The 24,879-nt window shown below is 35.8% G+C and overlaps 2 protein-coding genes across 2 annotated transcripts; one reads left to right on the top strand and one right to left on the bottom strand.

The window, feature by feature from the left end:
* Positions 1-4,352: 4,352 nt before the first annotated feature.
* LOC308352988 (olfactory receptor 13C8) lies at positions 4,353-5,312 on the bottom strand (the record flags this gene model as incomplete). Its single annotated transcript, XM_080819522.1, has 1 exon — positions 4,353-5,312. One exon carries the CDS (start codon positions 5,310-5,312, stop codon positions 4,353-4,355), a length of 960 nt encoding a protein of 319 aa, XP_080675648.1.
* Positions 5,313-23,640: 18,328 nt separating this feature from the next.
* LOC308353383 (olfactory receptor 13C3) lies at positions 23,641-24,594 on the top strand (the record flags this gene model as incomplete). Its single annotated transcript, XM_080820222.1, has 1 exon — positions 23,641-24,594. One exon carries the CDS (start codon positions 23,641-23,643, stop codon positions 24,592-24,594), a length of 954 nt encoding a protein of 317 aa, XP_080676348.1.
* Between the last annotated feature and the right edge of the window lie 285 nt (positions 24,595-24,879).

The following is a 24,879-nucleotide window of genomic DNA, read 5'->3' as shown; positions in this document are numbered from 1 at the left end:
CTTTCTTCCTTTTCCCAGTTTTCTAGAAACCTCATGGAAGCTGTCCAGGGATAGTTATAAGAATTTCCTATCTTGGCTTAGTAAATGTGTTGCACTTTCGTCTTTGTTTAGGATCCTACTGATCCTATTACAAGTTTGGACGTACCAAGGGTGACTATCTAGTCTGCCCTACGGAAACCATTCCTGAACCAAGTGAGCTATAGTCCCTCTTCTCTGCATTAGTATCTTTAATATTGCCAGTGTCTACATTTCCATTTTCTTTTCTTAGAGTTGCAGCGTTCCCTTTTAGACTTCTTGAGACTCTCCCTTTTGTGATCTGTGACACCACATAGCCATGCCTCTCTTTCTACCTCTTGGGCAGCCTACTTGCCCTCCTTTCAGTAGTTTTACTTTGTTTCTTCCCTAAAATTTGGGGTATAGTTAGTAATGGCTGCCCTGCTTTTTCTCATACGGTGAAGACATTACCTGAAATATTTGTGTCAAGAGGCACACCATCTATATCATCAGACTGAATGCCCATTGTTGGTGTTTAAGTTTGCTTCGTATACAGGCTAGATGCCGTCAGTCCGTGATCCGTAATCACCACATGCAAAACCTGGTTATAGTCAGACTCTCCCTATTCCTCTGGCTCCTTGGTTTTTCAAACTGAGACCCTTTTTCTAGGCTGAGATAAGTGCTGCAAAATGTGGGTGAATAAGCTGATATATTTAATCTTTACAAAAAATGAGAAAACTGAGGTTCAGAGAAGTTAAACTACATGCATAGCTAATAGATTAATAAGGTAGATGTGGAGGTGAGATTCAAAGCTAAATAGTTTACATATTCAGTGTTTTGTCCATTAATGTCTTCTGCCTCCCTCGATAAACTAAAAATTCTTGTGCCCTAAAAATTCATCTTCTCTAAAGTGCATCACACTGAAAACTCATGACCCTAGGTTTATTTAGCAGTTTTCTGGTTCATTGAAACACTTGATTCCTGGTGATATCATCTATAACATGTAAGTATAGGAATCAATGAGTTTCTAAGGAGGTTGCAATACTGGGCTCAAGACAAAGTCTTATTCATGGCCTTTCCCATAATCGTGGAAGAGTTGATCATCATTGCCCCCTGAATTCACCTATATATACAGTTAACAGCTTTAGAGAAATTCCAAGGGTAAATCCAATTAAGATATCAACTTTTTTGCCCTCTGGTGTCTTTGGATTAATTTTCCTGATTCAGATGCAACTGGGTTTCAAGATATTTCCCTTCTGACCAGTAGGCAGTAAAGGAAATTTATGATTTTATAGTCAAGACTGTGGTTTGAAAACTGGCTTTCCCCCTTAGAATCTGTATGATCTTAACTACTATGTGTCTTAGTCTATTCATCTGTAAATTGAAAGCAAGAATATCTATTATTGTGAATATTTAGTAAGAAATAATAACATGTGAATATATAGCACAATGGCTTGCACACTGACTTTGCATTCAAATTGCTTAGATAATTCCCTATCCTTACCTTCTTTTTCTTTTTGCTTCCTTCTTTCTCTAGCCAAGTTTCCTATCAGAATTTAAGTATAAGCATTTCCCTCAAAAAACTGTTTATTCTATATTTGATAAATTTTATTTTATTATTATTTTTTAGCATTTCTGTCAATTTATTTCTTTTTTTAAATTTTAATCCCAATATAGTTAACATACAATGTTATTTTAGATTCAGGTGTACAATATACTGATTCAGCACACCCATGCATCACCCAATGCTCATCACAAGTGAATTCCTTAATTCCAATCACCTGTTTAACCCATCTCAGCACCTAACTCGCCTCTGGTAACCATCAGTTTGTTCTCTGTCTTTTAAGAGTCTGTTCCTTAGTTTGCCTCTCTCTCTTCCCCTCTCCCTTGCTCATTTGTTTTGTTTCTTAAATTCCACATATAAGGGAAATCATATGGTATTTGTCTTTATCTAACTTATTTCACTTAGCATTATACTCTCTAGCTCTATCCATGTCATTGTATATGGCAAGATTTCATTGGTGAGAAAAAAGAAAAGAGTTATATTTATGTTTCTTTTTCTCTCTAAGTTTATCTTTTCTCACAAGTATCTTAGAATCAGTGAACCACTCAATGTTCTCCTTTCATAGAGTATATGGCTATTGCTATATTATTTTGGAATATACTACAGAAACTTTCATAATCTACATTTTAGAAACAAGAAACCAACCGTAGAGACACAAATGTCTTGCCCAGTACCTTCTGTTATTTATTTGTGTATGGAAATCATAGACTGACTAAATATGTTGTTTACGCTCTATCTGCTTCACCACATTTCTCAGGCAGAGAACTGACTATTTACTGCTTTTAAAGATACCTCAAGACAGACTTAAGCATTTGATATGAAGATTCATTTTCCAGAAGTAAAAGCTGAGTGACAGATCGAAACCTCTGAGGAGGTGGCACTGGTAGGCTCCTGATTCTGGGTTATAGAGAAAAAAAGAAAACTGAAAGTAAAACTGGGAGCAGCTAAAGGACTGCCATTGTCATGGTGAAGACCCATACCTGGAGTGATGCTGACAGGAACAAGCAATAGACAGGGAAGCTGAGAGCCCTTGTCATCAGCCAGCCTTCTATTCTCCAGTAAATCTTTGGGAAGAATTTAACAGAATCTAGCTAGCAAAGGAGAAACTGGTTTTCAGTGACCCAGTCCTAACACAAAATGGAACATAGTAAAATGGATTTGAAGTTGAGAGAAAGTAGTTTAATAGCATTAAAATTTACTCCATAAAAAATAAGGATGAAAATCTTATGCCTGCTCAAAGCTTTCTGATCTATTTAAATTCACTCAACACTAGTTCTAATAAAACAACCGATGTTTATTGGATGTTTAAGATGTTCAAGGCACTATTTAGTACTGCACATGAATTAAGTTTATGAAGTAACCTTAATTACCCATTCACAAGAAAGGAAGATATTATGGGCTTACTCTTAGAATTTAGTAGTTATAGTCTTACTTTAGACTTGTGTGCTTTATTTCAAATCCCATAGGCTCTTCAAAGAGCTTAGATAAAAGGAATGCTTTCTTCTATTCATATCAGTGACACAGTTGCTTCCATGGAAATGGGGCTTCTGTCCTCACACTGGCACTGCTTGTCCTCTTTAGTCATTAGAGATCATCTGAGTTTTGGCCCATTTTTGTCTTATAGCCAACACCAAACCCTGTAGCTCTTTAGTTTATTGAGCAAGTTGACTCTTTTTCTTTTGTTACTTCTTATCCTTTTATTGCAATTACCAGTTCTGTCTAGTTCTCTTACTGCTTAGGAACTATGTGATCCAATGCAGAGTAGGAAAGTAGTTCTCATTACAACCTGGTCTCTTGTCAAAGTCGAAGAGGAACTGTACTACCATGTCACCTCCATTTTACTATGTTAAAACTTAGGATGCATGACCAGGGACTCTTTTAGTTACCCTAGTCTCATTATATACCAAATCCAGATAAGTTATGGGAGCTAGTTAACAAAAACCTCTTCCTCTATATTGTGATAGTCATCACATAGAAATTAAAGGCAATATTTTAACTCTTAGGGGAATTCATATTTCAAAGCCAATACAGTTTATTTTGAAAATAAAACAATGAATCAGCTTTCTTTTTGAATAAGCCTTATTACCTCATATACCACAGACATTCATTCCTACTCTTATATAAGATACAGTTCATTTATTAAAATAAATATTTATATTTATCAAGCATCTGTATGTGCCAGTATCTATTCTGGGTCTGTGGGTTGCTGTAGGGTAATAAACAGACAAGTTCTTTTTTTCAGAAAGCTTATAGGGTGAACACAAACAGTAAATAATGAATAAGTTAAAAATGAATATAGAATATGCCATTTTCCAATCAGTATTCTTTTGCATAATTAATTAAAATGTGCTCATTTTAGGTTACAGAGTATTTTAGTACACCTTTTTTTAAAGTTAGCATTTACTTCTTTATTGTATATTTCCATTTCAGTACTATTATGTTCTTTTTAAAGTTTTTAATTCCAGTTAGTTAACGTACAGTATTATATTAGTTTCAGGTGTTTTTAGTACACCTTTTTCCTGTATTACTTTCTGAAGGTTTCAGAGTGACTGTATTTTGCCTGGGCTTCTTAAGAGATTTTTTTGCATTTCCATATTAGTATTTTAAAACCAGAAACATGTTTTGTTTCTATAGTTTAAACAAAAAGGTAATAGTAACAACAGCCACCAAAATTTTTCTGTCAGATGATTTTGAATGCCATGTGGTGAATTTGTTTTCACGTGGTAATTTTCTCTTTTCAAATTTTGTGTCTGCAGCAGCTTTGGATACTCAGTCACATAGTATAAATCGGTACTCATATTCTGTCAGGGTTTCTTCTACTCAGCATGTTCTTCACAGCAGCCTTTACATCCTTGTTCCTCAGACTATAGATGAGAGGATTGAGCATGGGAGTCATTACTCCATAGAAGAGAGAGATGAGGGCCTCAATGATGTCTTGATTATCAGCACCAACAGAGCTTTTAGATTTGGGCTTTGCATACATGAAGAAGATGGTTCCATAGAATATAATCACTACCGTTAGGTGGGCTGAGCAAGTGGAGAAGGCCTTACGTTTTCCTTCCGTGGAAGGGATCCTCAGAATAGTGGTGACAATAAAAATGTAAGAGATAGAAATAACTAGCAGTGGAATAACCAGGACAACCAGATTTGACCCTGCCATGCTGATCACATTGATTGAAATATCAGCACAGGCCAGTTTTAGGATAGCCAGAATTTCACAGACAAAATGGTTAATGACGTTATTAGCACAGAATGGTAACTGCATTGCGAGAGATGTCTGCAACACTGAGTCAACAAGCCCAGTGGCCCAGGACCCAGCTGCCATGGGCACATAGGTGTTTTTCCTCATGATGACAGGGTATCTCAGTGGGTAGCAGATGGCTACATAGCGGTCAAGTGCCATCATGCCTAGAAGCACACACTCTGTGGCCCCCATGGCAAAGGAGAGAAACATTTGCACCATGCACCCAGAAAAGGAGACCCTTTTCCTTACTGTCAGAAAGTTGTCAAGAATTAGTGGGACAGAGGAGCTTGTGTAACAAATGTCCAGGAAGGAAAGATTACAGAGGAAGAAATACATGGGGGTGTGCAAGTGAGAATCATAGATGATTACTGAGATAAGGACTCCATTTCCCAGAAGAATCATCAGGTACATCCACAAAACTAGCACAAAGAAAACTGTCTGGAGCTTTGGGTGGGCAGAGAGTCCAACAAGGACAAATTCTGTCATCATGGAATCATTGGTCCTTTCCATTTTACATATACTCTTTCTCCAACAGCACTCTGGATGGTAGAATAGGAATTTGTTAATGCAGTATCTGCAAGAGCTACATCTTTTAAGAATCATATTCTGTGTTACTGCTGTACTATATTTGGATGTAACAGTATAAGTCTATAGCAGATTTCTCACTGAAAACCCAGGCCACCAGAGCAGGAATCTTAACCTGGTTTTCTCAGGGTTAAGAGAGAGTACATTTGATTATAGGACATTTGGATCCCCAACCAGTTTATTGCCATTCCTACTAATTCTGCCTCTTAACATATTGACTGCAAGTCAGTGGTCTATAGCCTGGATGCAGCAGAGAGATGTGTTTTGTTCAACAGTCTTTTCAGCACTGTGTTTTAAATTTGAACTAGAGGTCAACATTTAACAAGCAGGAGATATGGTATAAAAATCTATACTTTCAGCTTGTCTTCAAATAAATTATAATATTTTAAATCACTAGACCTATTTCCATCTTGAAGCTCAGTTACAAATTACCCGTTGGATTTGAAGCATGTTCTCCATTCCACCAGATTGCCCTCCTCTCTCTTATCTGCTTGTCACTGAAAGTGAATATTAGTTGCCAATTAACATGTTATTCTCAGTTGATTTCATTCATTAATAATACCTGATGGGATTGTATATGTATCTGAATTTTCAACCCATAGCTGCAGGGCCACCTTATCCACTAGGCACTGTAGTCCTGCCATACTGTTAGAAACCTATAAAAATGTTTTTATTTCTTTTAAAATCTGAATAAAATGATAAACTTTTGACCTTTAGTATATAATATTAGTATATTTATCTTTATATCAAAATAGTTGTAAAATATAATTTTTAATATTATTTCATGGAGGAAAGGGCCCATGTTGGGAAAAGTGTGCAGGGACCATCAAAGTTATAATGCAGTCCTGTATAATCAAATCACTTTTCAGAGCTTATTTGGGTCTGCTGGTGACATATCTGCACAAAGCCTCATTGAGGACAGTGGCTTCATTGAAGAGAGGGACATATCTTTATATTACTCCAGTAACTACCTCAATACAGTGCTGAAATATGTGTCCAAATAACTTTTTTTTACATTTTTTAAATTTAATTTCTTTTCAGTGTAACAGAATTCATTGTTTATACACCACACCCAGTGCTCCATGCAATATGTGCCCTCCATAATACCCACCACCAGGCTCCCCCACCCTCCCATCCCCCACCCCTTCAAAACCCTCAGTTTGTTTTTCAGAGTCCATAGTCTCTCATGGTTCATCTCCCCCTCCAATTTCCCTCAACTCCCTTCTCCTCTCCATCTCCCCATGTCCTCTGTGTTCAAATAACTGTTTTTTTTTATGTGCTCAAATAAATGTTTTTAACAGAAATAAATTGAAAATACTTACAAAGCCAATTTTATCATGAATAGAGAGACATAATGTTATATATTGTAGGCTCCACTAAATTTGTTTATTTTCACCTCATACAAGGAGTATCACTGAGTGATCCGCTGTAATAATAGTGCTTTCATTCAAAGTGTACACATGTAACTAAACCAGTGATATGTAGCCATTATGTTTTAGCAAACCAAATTTATACAGAAGCATAGCATATAAAGGAAAGAAGGAATTTTCTCTGATTGAAGTTACACTGATTTGCCAAAGAAGACAAAGTACTATTCCTTTCGTACCCTATTTACTTTTTCTCCGAACTCAGTTTGGTTTAAGAGGATTCTAAGGGGCATAGTTTGAAAACCACCAATATAGTGAGTTAGAAGTAATATTAATAATCTGCATTTTAATAGTTTTATTAGAAATGACAATACTAAAATAGTAGTTTATGTATTGATTACTCAATGCCAGATACATATATCTAAATTCTTTTATTCATAACAATCCAAAGAAGCAGGGATTATTATTCCTTAAACATTCAGTAAACATTTGGTGGCACCTGGGTGGCTCAGTGGGTTAAAAGCCTCTGCCTTTGGCTCAGGTCATGATCCCAGCGTCCTGGGATTGAGCCCTGCATCAGGCTCTCTGCTAAGCTGGGAGCCTGCTTCCCCCTCTCTCTCTGTCTGCCTCTCTGCCTACTTGTAATCCCTGTCTGTCAAATAAATAAATAAAATATTTTAAAAAATTTGGTAAATATTTGGTAAACATCATAAATAAATCGTGATATAAATGGACTAGAGACAATTAAAAGTAACTATTTCAAGAGGTGCAGGAAATAAATTTGGTGGAGGTCAATTCACAATTTTCATATCAACTATTTGAAATTTCAGAAACATGAGATAACTTCTTAATCTTGAGAGAAAACTATGTGCCAAAAACCTATATAAATTCTTATTGACTAATAATTGAAACAGTTTATACATTCTCATGATCTGTGATGAGATACAGATGCCCACTCTTACATAGACTTGGTAGTTCTGATCAAAATCATATATAATATATGGGATAAAAATATAAGACTGCCAAAAAAAAATAAGACTGCCATTTTCTCCCAAATTAGTCTATACATTTAATTAAATGTATTCAAAAGTTTAGTTAAATTTTTTTGAGGAATGTGAGTATTCATCCTAAAATTTATGTGGAAGAATAAAATTATACAACTTAGTTAATTTTATAAAGGAAAAATAAAGGAAGCATCCATATTTGAAACACACAGCAAAACTACAGTGATAAAAATATTATGATAGTGGCTCAAGGACATTTAACTAGTCCATTGGAAAAGAGATCTCAGATATAGACACGTGTATACAGGAATTTGATAAATCATAATATTGTCACCCCAAAGCAATGAGAAAGTGACAGCTTAGTAGGTCGTGTTAGGAAAATGTCTTTATGTATGGAAAAAAGGTAAAATTACATCCTTGGATTACCATACATAAAAGTGGAAACCAGGTGAATTAAAAATTTAAAGGTAAAAAAAAGAAATTACAAAATTAGTAAAAGACAATATAGGAAATTCTTGTGAACTTATAGTGGAGGAAAAAACTTTTAAAACAAAATACAAATGGCATAAACTATGAAGCAAAACTTGGTGGACTTAATTCATTAAAGGGCATCAGAGATAAAGTTAGCGAACTATAGAAGAGAGTTGCAATATCTAAAACTGACAAGTAACCCTCTTGATAGAATATACAAATGAAACAAAGAAAAACCACAAAAACCAAAAGCTCTTTTGCTAATTCAAAAGGTAAAGCTTTAAACCGATAGATAACTGGTCGAATGATATGAATTAGTGATTCATGGGAGGTATTTCCTAAGCGACTAATGAATATATGGAGGGATTCTCACACTTTGAAAATCAGAAAAATGCTCATTCAAACAGCCATAACATATCATTCATGTTCACTAGAAAAGTAGATAATAGTTAAAGTTGGCAAGGATATGGGGAATTAGATTCTGTTGGGAGTGTACACTAGTATACTAAAAAACTCTCTGGTTGTATTGGACCCAATGATTCTAGTCTTGGAAATATGTTCCAGATAAGTTCTTGCTCAGGACTATAAGGAGATAAACATGAGGATGCTCATCATTGGACTGTGACAAAAGGAGGTTGGAGAAGCCTGGATACCCATCGTCAGAGTAATGGTTCTATCGCATGTAAGAATGCATTATGGAACACTCTGCAGAAATGAGCAGCAGATGAACTAGGCTCCACAGAGCAATATAAATAGATCTCTGGAGAAGTGTTTAAAAAGTAAGCAGTAGGGGCGCCTGGGTAGCACAGTCTGTTTGACTCTTGGTTTTGGCTCAGGTTATCATCTCAGGGTCTTGAGATTGAGCCTGGAGTTGGGCTCTGCACTCAGCACAGAGTCTGCTTAGGTTTCTTTCTCCCTCCCACCTCCCCCAATAAATAAATAAATCTTTAAGAAAAGTAAGCAGTATTGTAATCTATGGCACAATAAAATTTACATATAAATTTAAGATACATATTTTACAAGGTACCTGCATTTTAGGGACAAATCAAACAAATTTTTGTGGAATCAGTGATTATGGGAGAATATAGGAAGCTTTGTAAAGGCTGAGAAAAATAATGTATAGAGGAAAATAATGTAAAATACAGAGGAGTATGATTAACTAAAGCCTAAGTTTAAAGGGAACAAGTAAAAACACGTTAAAAATCATAGAGAACAATATAGGGCATATGCCAATGAAGGAGCTCTGATTTAAGAAAAAGTATAGTTTTAATAGAGGGAACTATCATAAATGTAAAAATAAAGGAAAATTGACTTCTGACTTCAAAAAACTATTGGAGGGATAGTTTTTTTTTTTTTTTTCCCTCCTACCAATCCTACTATGGATTGGAGGGAAAAAATTAAGGCACTTAAAAGGAAAAAAAAAATGGACTAGAGTTTAGTTAGATCAGACATTTTACACAATAAAGTTTTGATTCTAGCTAAGGAAAAATCAAGCCTAAAATGGTTGGTCAGTAATGGGGAATGAAATGAAGTCCCAGGGTCAGTGAGAGGCAGTACTCATCCAAGAGATTCCAAGTCTTGTGGTCCCATTGGTAAATGTCCTTAATGTAGAGACAGATGAATCTGGAATTCCTATTAGCCTGATTCCACTAAGTATACTATTCACATAAATGACTCCCTCGATCTGGTTCAGTGTTTCCCTTCTAATGAGAATGAGAAGCTGGCCATCCGGGTCACTTGTGTAGAAAGAAAGAATGGACTGAGCAGAGGAGTTGAGTGGTTTGCTCTCTACCAGCCATTCTGTGTCTCATTGTAAAGCATAGTACTCTGCTTCATAATAGGATCTGTGAGTGAGTGTAATCAACCCCTGTAAGTGAGATCCAGCCTCTTCTTGTTTTAACCAATCAATTTTGAGTCTATGGGGCAAAAGAATAGAACGTGGACCTTGATAAAACCGCAACATAGCACAGCACACCACACCACAGTAGTGAGTTCTATTGGTAGGAAGCCTCAGTCATTATACACATTTTATTCAAACTACAAAAGAAAGTACAAACAGACTTCAAAGAAGAGATCATCTGAGAAAGAGCCAGGATAAGATATTATATCTTGTCAATTGAATTTGGCTTTGATGAGCTGGCAGGAAAAAGTCTTAGGTAATAGCATGAGGCAAAATGTGTCAGTTGGGCTTCTAGGCAAGAAAACAGTGTATAAGGGTACAGTATTCAGAAAAAGATGGAAAAAAAGGAAGATTGGCCATTTTTGATACATATTAAATGTAGCATTAAGGCATTAAAATTTATTCTTCAGGCACTTGAGAACCTTTGGGATTTTTTCCCAGGGGATATTAAGGATGAAAACACAGAAAAAAAAATTTAACATAGAGGCATTCTTGAAGATCATGTACTTTTCTCACTACTATGGTACTGTGACCTGTGTGCTTGGTAGGTCTGTAATCATTGTTTTGCAGGGCAATCATTGATTGGCTTCTCCTCTAGCTTGTAGTGACCCTGACTCAAGATTAGTCTTTAGGAATTAGAAACAGAATAGTTCATTTTAGGTCAAATTGGTATCATAAAGTTTTATTTCCCTTGGCAAAGGCACAGTCCTCCCATTTCCTCTGGGTTCTTGGCTTGGTCCTGTAATAGTCTGTGAAAATTAAAGTGCATCTAGCTTCCCTTTGAGGTGAGACGAATACTCTGTTGGGTCTTTCACAGCTAGGTCTTAACTGATTGCTTTAGTTATTAAACTAACCAAAGTAATAACAACTGGCTCATTCTGCCTGGGTTTTTCCATTTTCTTTTTCATTTCTGAGTATGAAGGGCACTTCAACAGATACCCAGAGGAAAAGTAAAACATCCCAGTTAATAAATTAAAAGATTGATTCCCTGGGGGTCATAGGAACCCAACCCTTCTGCTATTCATGCCTTTTTTTTTTTTTTAAGAGCTTGTCCTCCCCTAGAAAATTTTCCATCCCTAGAAAATTTCTCTTCCAGAAGAAGTGTTTATTAAGGTATTACTCACTAGGTGAAAAAGACACATCCATTTTGTTTTCACTTTACCTTTAGTTGTCCCAGGATATGCTGGGCATTGTAAGCAATGGTAGTCAAATGTACATGAGCTGAAAGAAATCTTGGCTGCATCTCTTATGAGCTCTGCAACATTATGCTAATTTTCTAGCTTCCCTCAGCAGCTGTGTGCTCACATATATTGGGGAGCATGTTCTGAGTTTAACTGTGATCACATATGCTAAGTTTATAGTACAGAGTAGGAACTTAAAACACATTTGATTCTTCCTTGGATCATAATTAGTAGCAAATAAAAAACAGTGAGACTCGAAATTGCATTCTGAGGGCACCTGATTCACATGCTAGGTAGGTGAGGGCTACACTACTTTTCAGATTGTAGGTTTCTTTGTCTGTAAAGTTACCAATTGTTTCATCATACATTTAATGAAAGAATCCAATGATATGATACAGTGAAAGCTCCTTGCAAGATGAATGTTAATATCCAAATGCTCAATCACTAATTCATTCAACACATACTTAGCAGTAGCCTTGTGTGTGGTAGACAGTATAACCAGAGTTGGTGGTGAGCAAATGAAGTCAATATAACATCTATTTTTCTCAAGACCAAAGGATAGTTCTTTATAAAAATATTTCAGTATTTCTTAAACAACTTAATTTTTTCCTTTATGATTTTATAATTTTGAAGCTTCAAAGGAATTGTCCTATGCTACTGCCATTTCATTTTAGAAACAAGGAAAGCAATGCTGAGAGAAGGTACATGACTTAATTAGTGTCCTATACTAATTAACAATGGTAGGAAGCAAGCATTGTCTGGCTATAAAGTTCACATTCTGAAACACTGTATCATCTTAGAGAAATGTGTGTTATGTTAATCTTACTGGTTTTAGTGATAATTGGAGAGAGGCTAACTTAAGTAAACTTGGAATCCAAGCAGTATGACTGACACATCGAGAATCTGACAACCGCAGATTTGATCTACAAGCTGAATTTCTGCTACAAATTAAAGCATTTAGCACAATGTAGGAACAGAGGGAGTAGATGCTCATATTTTTTTTTTTTCTGGGACATTACTGTTAGCCAAGATTAATCCAAGTCAGTAGTAATCAAAACAAGACAGGTTTAAGGGACCTGTGGTGGAGTTTTGCTCACACACAATGTATTTTCAAGTCAAAACTCACTCTGGAACTCAGGGGCATTAGGATAAAAGAGGTACTGATTACAATGATCCTGATCCAAGGAGCTTTCAGAAAGGGTTCGTGGAAGAGGTAGTGTAAATTTATTTGTATTTATAGAGTTAGATATAGGAATCATATTTTTGTCTCAATTACTTTGAATTCAACAATTATTTTCAAATACAGGTGATATATCTCAACTATTTAAAAAATTTTTTAAAAATGTGGTCATAGTAACTGTGGAAGTTGGTCAATAATTGCTTTGCAATTCCACATGTTTGGGACAGAGAATTTTTTTTTTTTCAGCATATTATGGGTTCAACAATGTTCAAATTGCTTGGCTGCAATGCACCTATTCTGCAATGCTGTCTTTAAGAATTAAAGAACACCAAATGGAGGCATCTATTGTTCTCATACTATCTGCTGTGAGGAGCGAAGGGAAGGCAGAATAAATGTTTTTGAAGAGGCAGGTGTGGCAAAAGAACACTGAATTTTATTTTAAAGTGCTTAGATTTGAAACCCAAAGATTTGGAACATCTTTTTTTCCTTCTTTAAATAAAGCCAGTTCCTACCCAAGAGCTTTGTTGTGAAAATTACTAAAATTTAATGTAAAGCCTTATGACACTAAATGAAAGCTTGACAGATGGAAAAATTAGATATATCCAGTTAAAGCATATAAAATTGATACCTTACCCATAATTTGAAAAAAAATTTACAAGAAAAGAAGATGAAATATAATGTCATTTACGTACCTTTGAGCCTGAGGAATGGTTTCCTTTCCTTGATTTGAGTTCAGTCTTCTTACTTAACAGTTGCTTTGCTTCATAGCCTTAAGTAGTGCTCTCTACTTTTCTTGTTTATGTAATAATTTCCAGGATTATGTGAGGGAATAGTGGTGAGATTTAGGTAGGAAGCAGGATGCTTGTAATTATTTTCTTCAAATTTCAATTTACTAGTAGTTTATTCCTTTGATAAAGTTGGTAGATGGGTCTATTTAAAATATTCTCACTCTCAGGCCCAGTTTCTAGTTCAATATTAGGAAAAAATATGTAAGATGATCTGTAGATTCTGAAGGCCTTTGTGGTTATCTAAGTGTGTGTCTACATTTTGAGCCCTGAAAACATCCTCCAAAAGACCAGCCATTAACCCAGTAAGGCAATTTAAATTCTTTTTGGGGCAAGCCACAGAAGGATCCAATATTTGCAACAAACTAATGTTAAGAATGTAAACATGGAGGATTAAAAACTTTTCAAAACTCCAGGGAAAATGTAGTTGGATCCAATTATAACATATAATTGGTATATTTTTGTTGTCATGCAACTCAAATAAGAAAAGTATATCACCATCTACATTACCACAGTATTTGATAATTTTAAGACTCAAACAGAGGGCACCTGGGTGGCTCAGTCCTTAAGCATTTTCCTTTGGCTCAGGTCATGATCCTGGGGTCCTGGGATCGAGCCCCATATCCGGCCCCCGCTTGGTGGGGAGCCTACTTCTCTCTCTCCTGCTGCCCCTCCCCCTGCTTGTGTTCCGTCTCTTGCCATGTCTGTCTCTGTCAAATAAATAAAAAATAAATAAATAAATAAAATCTTTTTTAAAAAGACTCAAAGAGAAAAATAGTACTTATATATTATCTGAACACTTCCCATGATTAATATTATAAAGTGCCTTCACTTATATAATATTTTCAAATATCTAATGTGCTTCTCAGCATACTACCATGAATTAGAATGTTGCATCCCCACTCTGCAATGAGTGCAGGAAATTTAGATTAGAAGAATGTAAACAATTTAAACTGATAGCTAAATGTCAATAAAATATTAAAAATGAACTTTATTTCCTCTCTAGTTTCAAGTTGAACTTGAAACATATGTAGCAGAATGTAACCTTTTATTAAAAACAATTCCTCTTTGACTTTAATAACTAAGGTTTCCATTTTAACTCAATTTTTGCCCTAGAAATGAACCTTCCTTTATCAGTATTTTTCTGTGAAAGCTTTTTTAGACAAACCTATTTTTTCAAGTTGGTAATTTCTCCATAGCCTTCTACATATTTCTTCTTTGGTTCACTCTAAATGCTGTAAATTATGCTCTTCAGGCATCTAACATTTACTGCCAGATAATGATACAAACAACTGAGTGGGGGAAAGGCATTTCCCCTGCACTTAATATGTATTTAATTTAACTAATCCTTATTATAATCGTATGAGATACATCCTATTATTTTCATTTTAAAGATTGAGTGAGGAACAAGAAGATGTTATTTATTGCCCATGATACGTGTATGGGATTGAAAACTACTTAATGGCAGAGGACTTTCTATTTTATTTTTCTGTATCACAGCACCATCTCAAGATGTACCTTCAGCATGGTGGATGCTCAGAATATATATTTGTAGGTAGATAGGCAATTTTGCCATATACAGTTAGTTCCTCAAATGCCACTCTACATTTCGTATACTAGGAAATGATTTCACTTTAATATTGGAATAGTACTTTTCATTGAAGAACCACTGAAGAAAGGATCCTGAAAGAACACAAAACTTGAGTACTCTTTCCCTAATCTCTTTCTCTGTCCCTTCAACCTTAAAAACGTGAACTATGTATGTTTTATGTGCTATCTACATTTCTAATTGACGTATAATGTTTTGTGAGCTTGAGATGTACACTGAGTTGACTTGATACACTTTTATGCTGTACTATGAACACTACCATAGTGTTAGCTAACCCCTCCATCACAGCATACGACTGTCTTTTTGTGTGTGGTGAGAACATTTAAAATTTAGTCTCTTAGGGCATGCGGGTGGCTCACTTGGCTAAGCATCTGACTCTTGGTTTCAGCTCAGGTCGTGATCTCGTGGTTGAGGAATCGAGCCCCATTTCGGGCTCTGCATTCAGTGTGGGGTCTGCTTCAGGTTCTCTCCCTCTCCCTCTCCACCCCCCCATCCCTCTGTCAAATAAACAAATAAAATCTTCTTTAAAAAAAGATCAAGTCTCTTGGCAACTTTTTTTTTTTAAGATTTTATTTATTTATTTGACAGACAGAGATCACAAGTGGGCAGCAAGGCAGGCACAGAGAGGCAGGAAGCAGGCTCCCCGCTGAGCAGAGAGCCTGATGCAGGGCTTGATCCCAGGACCCTGAGACCATGACCTGAGCCGAAGGCAGAGGCTTAACCCACTGAGCCACCCAGGTGCCCCCTCTTGGCAACTTTTAAATATATAATACAGTATTGTTAACTACAATCACATGCTGTGCATTAGATCCCCATAACTTATTCATCTTCTAACTGCAAGTGTGTACTCCCTGATCAACATTTCACCAATTTCCCTACCCTACAGCTGCTGGTTACCATCATTCCATTTCTGTTTCTAGGAGTTTGGCCTAAGTGATTTCATACAGTTTTTATCTTTCTGTATCTGACATATCTCACTTACCATAATGCCCCTCTGGTCTATCTATGTTGCCCCAAAGGCAGGATTTCCTACTTTTTTGTGGTTGAGTAATATTCCATTCTATATTTCTACCATATCTTCCTTATCCATTTATTGGTTTGATAGACACTAAATGTTGTTTCCATCTCTTGGCTGCTGTGAATAATGCTATAATGAGCACTGGAGTGCAGATATTTTTTTGAAACCTTGTTTTTATTTCCTTTGGGTATATATCCAGAAGTGGAATGGCCGGGTTATATGGTAGTTGTATATTTGAGGAATCTCCATATTATTTTCCTTATGGCTTAGGGAATTTACAGTCCCACCAATGGTACACAAAGTTTCTTTTTGTTCCACATCCTCATCAATACTTGTTATCTCATCTTTTGGAAGGTATCCATTCTAATAGGTCTGAGGTGATGTCTTATTGATTTGCATTTCCTTGATGATTAGTGCTATTGAGCATCTTTTCACATTCTTATGGGCCACCTCTATGTTTTCTTTGGAAAAATGTCTATTTAATGTGCTATTGTGAGTGCTGTGAATTGTGTAAGACTGATGATTCACAGACCTGTACCCCTGAAACAAATAATACATTATATGTTAATTAAAAAAAAGAATTATATTCAATCATCTCTAATAAATGTCATAACCGCCCCCCCACAAGTCTATTCAGTTCTGCTGCCCATATTAAAACCAGATTTTTTTAGTTGTTGAATTGTATGACTTCTTTATATATTTTGGACATTAACTTCTTATCTGATATATAGTTCAAATATATTTTCTCACATTCCATAGGTTACCTTTTCATTTTGTTGATTATTTCTTTTGCTGTGCAGAAGCTTTTTAGTTTGATGTAGTCCCACTTGTGATTTTTACTTTTGTTGCTTGTGTTTTTAGTGTCAATAGACTAATGTTAAGGAACTTTTCCCCTGTGTTTTCTTCTAGGAGTTTTATGATTTCATTGGTCTTTTTATTGTTTTGTTTTGTTTTTTTTTCTGATCTCTAATTTATTTCTTCTCTGATCTTTGTTACTTTCTTCCTATGTCTAACTCTGGGCTTAGTTTGTTCTTCTTTTTCTAGTTTGTGAGATGCAAAGTTAGGTTATTTGAAATATTTCTGTTTTCTTTTTTAAAGTTTTAATCTATGTACGTATATATGTATTTGAGAGCACACACAAGTTGGGGGAGAGGGACAGAGGAAGAGGGAGAGAGAGAATCTTAAGCAAACTCCTTTGCTCAGCATGGAGCCTGAAATGGGGCTTGATCTCATGACCCTGAGATCATGATCTGAGCCAAAATTAAGAGTTGAACACTTAACCAACTGAGGCACCCAGGCAATCCTTTCTTTTTTCTTAATATATACATTTATCACTGTAACCTTTCTTCTAATAACTGTTTTTTGGTTTTTTTTTTTTAGCATCCCATAGATTTTGGCATGTGCTATTTTCCATTTTCATTTGCCTAAAGATATATTTTTTAAAAGCTTTTCTTGACCCCTTTGTTGCCCATGAGTGTGCCGTACAGTTTCCAGGTGTGTAAATTGTCTAGCTTTTCTAATTTCATACCATTGTGCTCAGAAAAGATACTTGGTATGACTTCAATCCTCTTAAATATTCTAAAACTTATTTTGTGGACTCTCATATGATCTATCCTGGAGAATATTCTGTGTGCATTTGAGAAGAATGCTCTTAGATGGAATGTTCTATATATGTTTGTTAGGTCCATTTGGTTGAAACTATGGCTCAAATCAAATGTATTGATTTTCTGTCTGGATAATCTCTCCATTGCTGAAAGTGGGGTATTGAAGTCTTTTATTATTGTGTTATAGTTTATTTCTCCCTTTAGATTTGATAGTATTTAAATAATATATTTTGGTGCTGTGATGTTGAGTGCATGTATATTTACAATTGTTACATTTGCTTGATGAGTTGACCTTTTATTTTATTTAAATTCAGTTAATTAACATATAGTGTATTATGAGATTCAGAGTTAGAGTTACAGTGATTCATCAGTTGTATAGAATACCCAGGGCTCATTACATCATGTGCCCTTCTTAATGCCCATCACCTAGTTACCCCACCTCTTCCCTCTCCAACAACCCTCAGTTTGTTTCTTATAGTTAAGAGCTCTTATGGTTTGTCTTGCTCTCTGATTTTGTCTTATTTTGTTTTGCCCTCCCTTCCCCTATGATCCTCTGTTTTGTTTCTTAAATTCCACATATAAGCAAAATTGTATGATAATTGTCCTTCTGATTGACTTATTTTACTTAGCATGATACCCTCTAGTTCTCCCATGTCATTGCGAGTGGTAAGATTTCATCTTTTTGATAGCCAAGTAGTATTCCATCACACACACACACACACACACACACACACACACCCCCCACATCTTCTTTATCCATTCATCTATCAATGGACATCTGGGCTCTTTCCATACTTTGGCTATTGTGGACATTGCTGCTATAAACATTGGGGTCCAAGTGCCCCTTTGGATCACTACAATTGTATCTTTGGGGTAAATACCTACTAGTGCAATTGCTGGGTCATAGGGTAGCTCTATTCTGAACTTTTTGAGGAAACTTCATACTGTTTTCCTGAGTGGCTATACCAGCTGTATTCTTGCCACCAATGTAAGAGATTTCCCCTTTCTCTGCGTCCTCACCAACATCTGTTCTTTCCTGACCTGTTAATTCAGCCATTCCCACTGGTGTGACTATGTATTTATCTTTACTAGTGTATTGTATATTTTTATATGTTTTCACATTACTAATTAGTGTTCTTTCATTTTGGCTTGAAGAACTTTCAATATTTCTTGTAAGGTGGGTCTAGTGGTAGTGAACTGTTTCCTTAGCTTTTGTTTTTCTAGGCAAGTCTTTATTTCTTCTGCATTTCTGAAGGATAACTTTACTGAAACTCCATGTTAATATATACAGTATACGTCAATAGATGTTCTTAAAACATTTTACTTCATTAATATGTTATCTACCTATCAGAATTCATGCCCCAAACTATCTGTTCTAGACTTTTTTTTAAATTTTTGTGGCCTTAAATATGAATTAACTTTTGGCCTATGGCTTTATTTATTTGTATTTTTATCTGTACTTTTAATTCCAAAAAAATTTGGCAATGGCATCCTGCATGAAATTAACTAGTCCAAAAGAATGTATATAAAGTGAGCAAACAAATTAAATGACAATATTCTTAATTGACAGAAAATATTTGTTTTATTTCATTTATAATATCTAGGTGACTTTTCAACTTCAGTATTTCATTTTGGTAATTATCATTTGAATTACTAATTTCTTACATTGAATTAACTTTCCTTTGGTAAGCATATTTTGAACTAAAAACCTCACATTTCATAAGGTTAGTTTTATGAATATTTGCCCCCTGTTTCCAAAAGTTACATGAGTAGGAGAATGTCATTTCATTTTTGAGCTGTGTTTCAATCACAGTTTATTCCCAGCACCACTCTTAATTGGGTTTTTGGGACACTGTCCCCAACACTCCAAGAATTTTCTCCATTCCACAGATCTCTCATTCCAACTTTAAATTGCTCTGGGAATTGGGGAACAATTACGACAACTGTTGCATAATAAATATTTACTCTTCCATATCTGTGGAATCAGGCATTGTTTGTTGAATCAGAATGCTGACATGAATACTAAGAAGAAAGTAACTGGGTCTTCTAGGATGTAGAAATGATTTATCAGTATATAGGTGAGTCTTTAATACCAAGACACTGTACCCTTTCAATCTATATTTAAAGCTATTATTAATATGAATTTGTAATGTTAATAATCTGGTACAATACAGATACCAATTTATTGTCAATAAAATAAAGCTGTGAATCATTATTTTTGATAGTATTTCATTATTATTTGTATAATGTCTATTAATCCTTAAAGCAATTTCCTTATGCTATCTCTTTTCCTGATAATATCCTAGCAAGAAAAGTACAGCAGGTATTTTTATCACTATTTTACAAATGAGAAGACTCAGGCTATAAATTAGGAGCAGAGAACCTCAAATCAAAGAATTTATTTAGTTTGAGGCACTTTCCCCCCCCCCCGCTAAACCCATGTTGTATATATATTTCAATGAATATTAGATGATCCTCTATACTTATAGTGCATGAACTGTTAATTATCTGTGTAAGATGGCAGCTTGCTGGTACTGCTTGAAAGATACTTTAAAAAAATTAAGACCTGCTGCAAATTAAATATGACATATTGAAGTTTTCCTGATCCTTAAGCCACAAATACTACATAGGGTAATTGCTTAAGAGTTTAGGAAGTCAGCCTTTATGTATTAAGTCAATCCCCCCATCTATTATGTGCAGCCAATGTGTTAGGCTTAGGTGTTAGAGGGATGATCTAGACAGACAAGGTCCTTCTCCTGTGTCTCTTCTTATCTCACAATATAACAAGATAACCAGTTTAAAGAGAGCTGGGAGCAGATGTAGCAAGACAAGCTGCTTGAGCTTGTCTTAAGCAAGACAAGCCTGGCTCAAGAAGGGTTTGAATTAGTGAGGGGTTTCCTGCTCGGGAGGGAAAGACTGGGAGAGGCAGGTTAGGTGGCCTCAGATGTGTTGTCTGGAAGTTGTCTGGAATAGGAGGCCAACAGGCTTTCTAGGCCTGGACCTTTGGGTCCTACCTGGAACATCTCCATGTAGCCTGGTAATGCAGTGTCTTGCTGTTTTCTTCTTTTTTGCATTAGTGACTAGGTTGATTACAGTGCTCATGTCCTTTATCCAGCGCATCCTCTGACCAATTTCTGATCTTGGGAGAATTTTGATTTATTATAAGAAGTAGTGTAGAATAATTGACCCTTCTCTCTGGGCACTGTTTAATGAATATAGTCAATTTGTTTTTGTGACCCCAATATTTCTACAGTTTTTGCTAAGCATTCCCTTCTGTTGATAATTTCTATGCAATTTTAATGATACCAGTTAGTCATATTAATAATGTAAAGATAATGGGCTTTGGATCATTCCTCTGCTCATTATTCCAACTGAACCAATTTCAAGGCACATAGGATCCTGAAATAAGAGTTGGCTACATAAATGAAATGAAGATCTTTCTTCCTCTCCCCTTCCTCCTTCTTTCCCCCTTTATGTTCTGGACTGAAGCTGAAAAAAAAAGAGAATTAACAATCTCTTTATGGCTATTTTTTCAACTCTAAAATTGAGATTTTATTATTTTTTAAAGATTTATTTATTTGTCTGACAGAGAGAGAGCACGCATCCAAGCAGGGGAGTGGTGGGCAGAGGGAGAGGGATTGTGGGGCTCCATCCTAGGACCCAGAGATTGTGACCTGAGCTGAAGGCAGACACAACCAACTGAGTCATGCAGGCACCCTAAAATTGAGATTTTTATATTCCCTTGTCTTTCTCTTCAGAGTTGAAATATTTCTATTTGAAATATTGAAATATTTCCATTCTATTGTGTATTCTTAACTAAAATTTTTATGTACTGAGAATTTGTTTGAGTTGGACTTTTGTTGAGTTGGACTGCTGGCTCTAAGTAATACCTGTTCTACAGTAATTTTCCCAACTACTGTCCCATGACAAACGAAGTGGTAGAATGGGGAAAGAGTGGCTCTGCTGAAACTCTCAACACTCTTAGCCCATGGGAAGCCCAAATTTGTGATTTTGCCCCATGTCAAATCTGGTGGTGATTCTGGAAAGATCAGTTTTCACATCAAGTTGGTAATTAGTGACAATCCCATTAATCTACATACCTTAATTCCATGTTACATTTCTGATAAAAAAAAACTCTCATAAAATCATAGTATGATGGCAATTTTTGGAGAGTACTAATACCACAAGATCTAAGCCCTCAACCCATGCTCTGTGCTTTGTAATGATGGACCCTTTCCTTACCAAAAGAAATGGTAAGTTCTCTGCCCAACCTTAGAGACTCTCTGTGTACCTACTATGCTTTTCTTTTCAGATGTGCTTGCCACCACCCCTCCACAGAAACTTCCTTGTCCAAAAATGTTGTGCTCTATTTACTCCTAACTTTGACTCAACTTCTCACTTTTGGGGTACCCCACTTTCCCTCTTTTCTTCCAAACCTATCTAATTCCCATGCTTCCAAATCTGGCCCAAGTCTGAAACACTTCCCAACTTCTCTCTTGCATGATTTATTTCTCATAAACTTCTTCCTTATGGAAAATTGGTAATTTTCACTCAAACTCCATAATATAATTATATTTATGATATGTTTTCATGTGTGCTTTTCCTATATCCCTAACTGAATTTTGAGCTTTGTAATGGCAGACACTTTACATTATTCTTTAGTTTATCCTTACTGTGCTTGGATAGTAGGTTGACTATCCAACCTACTAGGTTTAAGGTAGGCTGTCAGTAATATTCTAAAGCTATATAGTAGTCTGGCACAAGTTTAAACTGCTTTTTTTCAAAATATGTCTTTTAATAATTTTTTCTTAAGAGACTATAACAACATGATATGAATTTGAAGCTTTCTGTAAAATACAAAAGGATTGGCATTCCAATCCATAATAAGGCAAAAGAAAATCAGTTTAGATCAGAAAAATGTGGATATTCTGTCAATTCAGTGTAGATTAAAAAGTACCACCTGTCGACTTAGGAGAAATGGAGAATCTCAGGAGCTGCCCTGAACTCTAAAACAGAATCTAAAGTTTTTCAGGATACCTGGATGACTCGTATGTATATGAAAACCAGTAAAGCTAAGAATTAGACTTTTTTTTTTTTTTTTTTAAAGAATCTCTATGTCCAGCGTGGGGCTTGAACTCATGACCCTGAGATCAAAAGTCACATGCTCTATCTACTGAATTAGCCAGGCACCCCTGTGAACAGACCTGCTCTGAGCCTTGAGCTTCATTTTATTATTTACTATCTGGTTAACTCTGGACAAGCTCCATCTTTTATATTTGGAAAAAAATGGGGCTAATGTAAAGAATGATTATATCTTGTAAAGCATACAGTGATGCATATACACACATACATGATTACATAAAATATTTAAACCTTATTACTGTTTTCTTAGGTTGACTTAAACAAGTCAAGATACACTGTGAAGTTACAGAATAAAATAAGTTAGAGACTATGTAATGTCCTCCAAAGATTGTGACATTCATGCAGAGTTGATCTCTGCAGTTGTCTTGTCCTAGGAACAGTCACATAAGTTACTAAGAGGGGGCTGGAATATGAGATCAACAACTAACTATATTTAAATAGACATTAAATATTATTTTATGCTATTCAATATATTATTATTAAATGTCTATAAAATGCACAATTAACTGGCTAACATAAGGTATATAATTTCAGACATAGAAAGAGATATATAGAGAGTTGCTGTGAACTGGTGACCATGATGTCACTGCTAAACCCCATTTCTGGTCCTTATTGAGTAGACTTTGCCATCTCCACTGCTTGCTTTCTGGGGCAGAGGAAGTTAGGCTCATAGTTGGTAATTAGTCAGGAGTTTTGGAAACCTTAACACACAGGAACGTGTCAACAGCAGGAAAGGTTACTTCTGTATGTTTGTCTGGTCATAGGTAGAGCTTCGCATATTATCAGTGGGCATCAGCACTCCTGTCATTCCCGATCTCACTGATTCCTAGTCACACACATTGTTGAAGATGACTGGATGTCAGAGCTTCAAGCAAACACTCCTTATAACACCGTATAAAAAATGGATCGTTCAGGTAATTTGTAACATTTGTTTCTTGGCAGTGAATATATTTTGTTTTTGATCTTCGCTTGACATCCAGAAAGCAGATGACATGGATGAAATTAATCAGACATTTACATCAGAATTTCTTCTTCTGGGACTCTCTAGTTACCCAAAATTTGAGATCATTTACTTTGTTCTAATTCTAGTAATGTATCTAGTGATTCTGATTGGCAACAGTATTCTGATCATAGCAAGCATCTTTGACTCCCGTCTTCACACCCCCATGTACTTCTTCCTGGGGAACCTCTCTTTCCTGGACATCTGCTATACATCCTCCTCTGTTCCCTCAACTTTGGTGAGCTTAATTTCAAAGAAAAGGAATATTTCCTTCTCTGGATGCACAGTACAGATGTTCGTTGGGTTTGCAATGGGGTCAACAGAGTGTTTGCTCCTGGGCATGATGGCTTTTGATCGCTATGTAGCCATCTGTAACCCTCTGAGATACCCTATCATCATGAGCAAGGTGGTATATGTACTAATGGCTTCTGTGTCATGGCTCTCTGGTGGTATCAACTCAATTGTACAAACATCTCTTGCCATGCAATTGCCTTTCTGTGGGAATAATATTATCAATCATTTCACATGTGAAATATTAGCTGTCCTTAAGCTAGCTTGTGCTGACATATCCGTCAATATTATCACCATGGTGATATCGAATATGGCATTCCTGGTTCTTCCTTTGCTGGTCATTTTTTTCTCCTATATGTTCATCCTTTATACCATCTTGAGAATGAACTCAGCCACAGGGAGACGCAAAGCCTTTTCCACCTGCTCAGCACACCTGACTGTAGTGATCATATTTTATGGTACCATCTTCTTCATGTACGCCAAGCCCAAGTCTCAAGAATTGCCTGGAGAAGACAAGTTTCAAACTTCAGACAAGCTCATTTCCCTGTTTTATGGGGTAGTGACACCCATGCTAAATCCTATAATCTATAGCTTGAGGAACAAGGATGTAAAAGCTGCTGTAAAATATCTTCTGAACCAAAAACCCATTAAGTAAGTATTTCCTATACAGAAAGTGCATGTCTTTGTGTAATAGACATGAAGATGTACTCATAAGTCAATGAGTAAAAACTTTGCAGAAACTATAGTTAAGGAGAGATATTTTTATTCTTCCCCTTCCCTAGTCCTACTCAACTAGAATTACTGAGAACTATAATTCACTTTCAACTCACTTTCCAAAATGTGCTGATCTAGAGCTCACAAGCATGGTGAATTCTATTAAGATCTCATCCTTGGTGATATCTGAGATGAGTGTTTCTGGTGGTTTGTGTGGACACATAAT

This window comes from Martes martes (genome assembly GCF_963455335.1).
Source record: "Martes martes genome assembly, chromosome: 12".
Taxonomy (NCBI): Eukaryota; Metazoa; Chordata; class Mammalia; order Carnivora; family Mustelidae; genus Martes; species Martes martes.
Note: the sequence above shows the minus strand (reverse complement) of the source record. Positions and strands in the feature narration are given on the sequence as shown.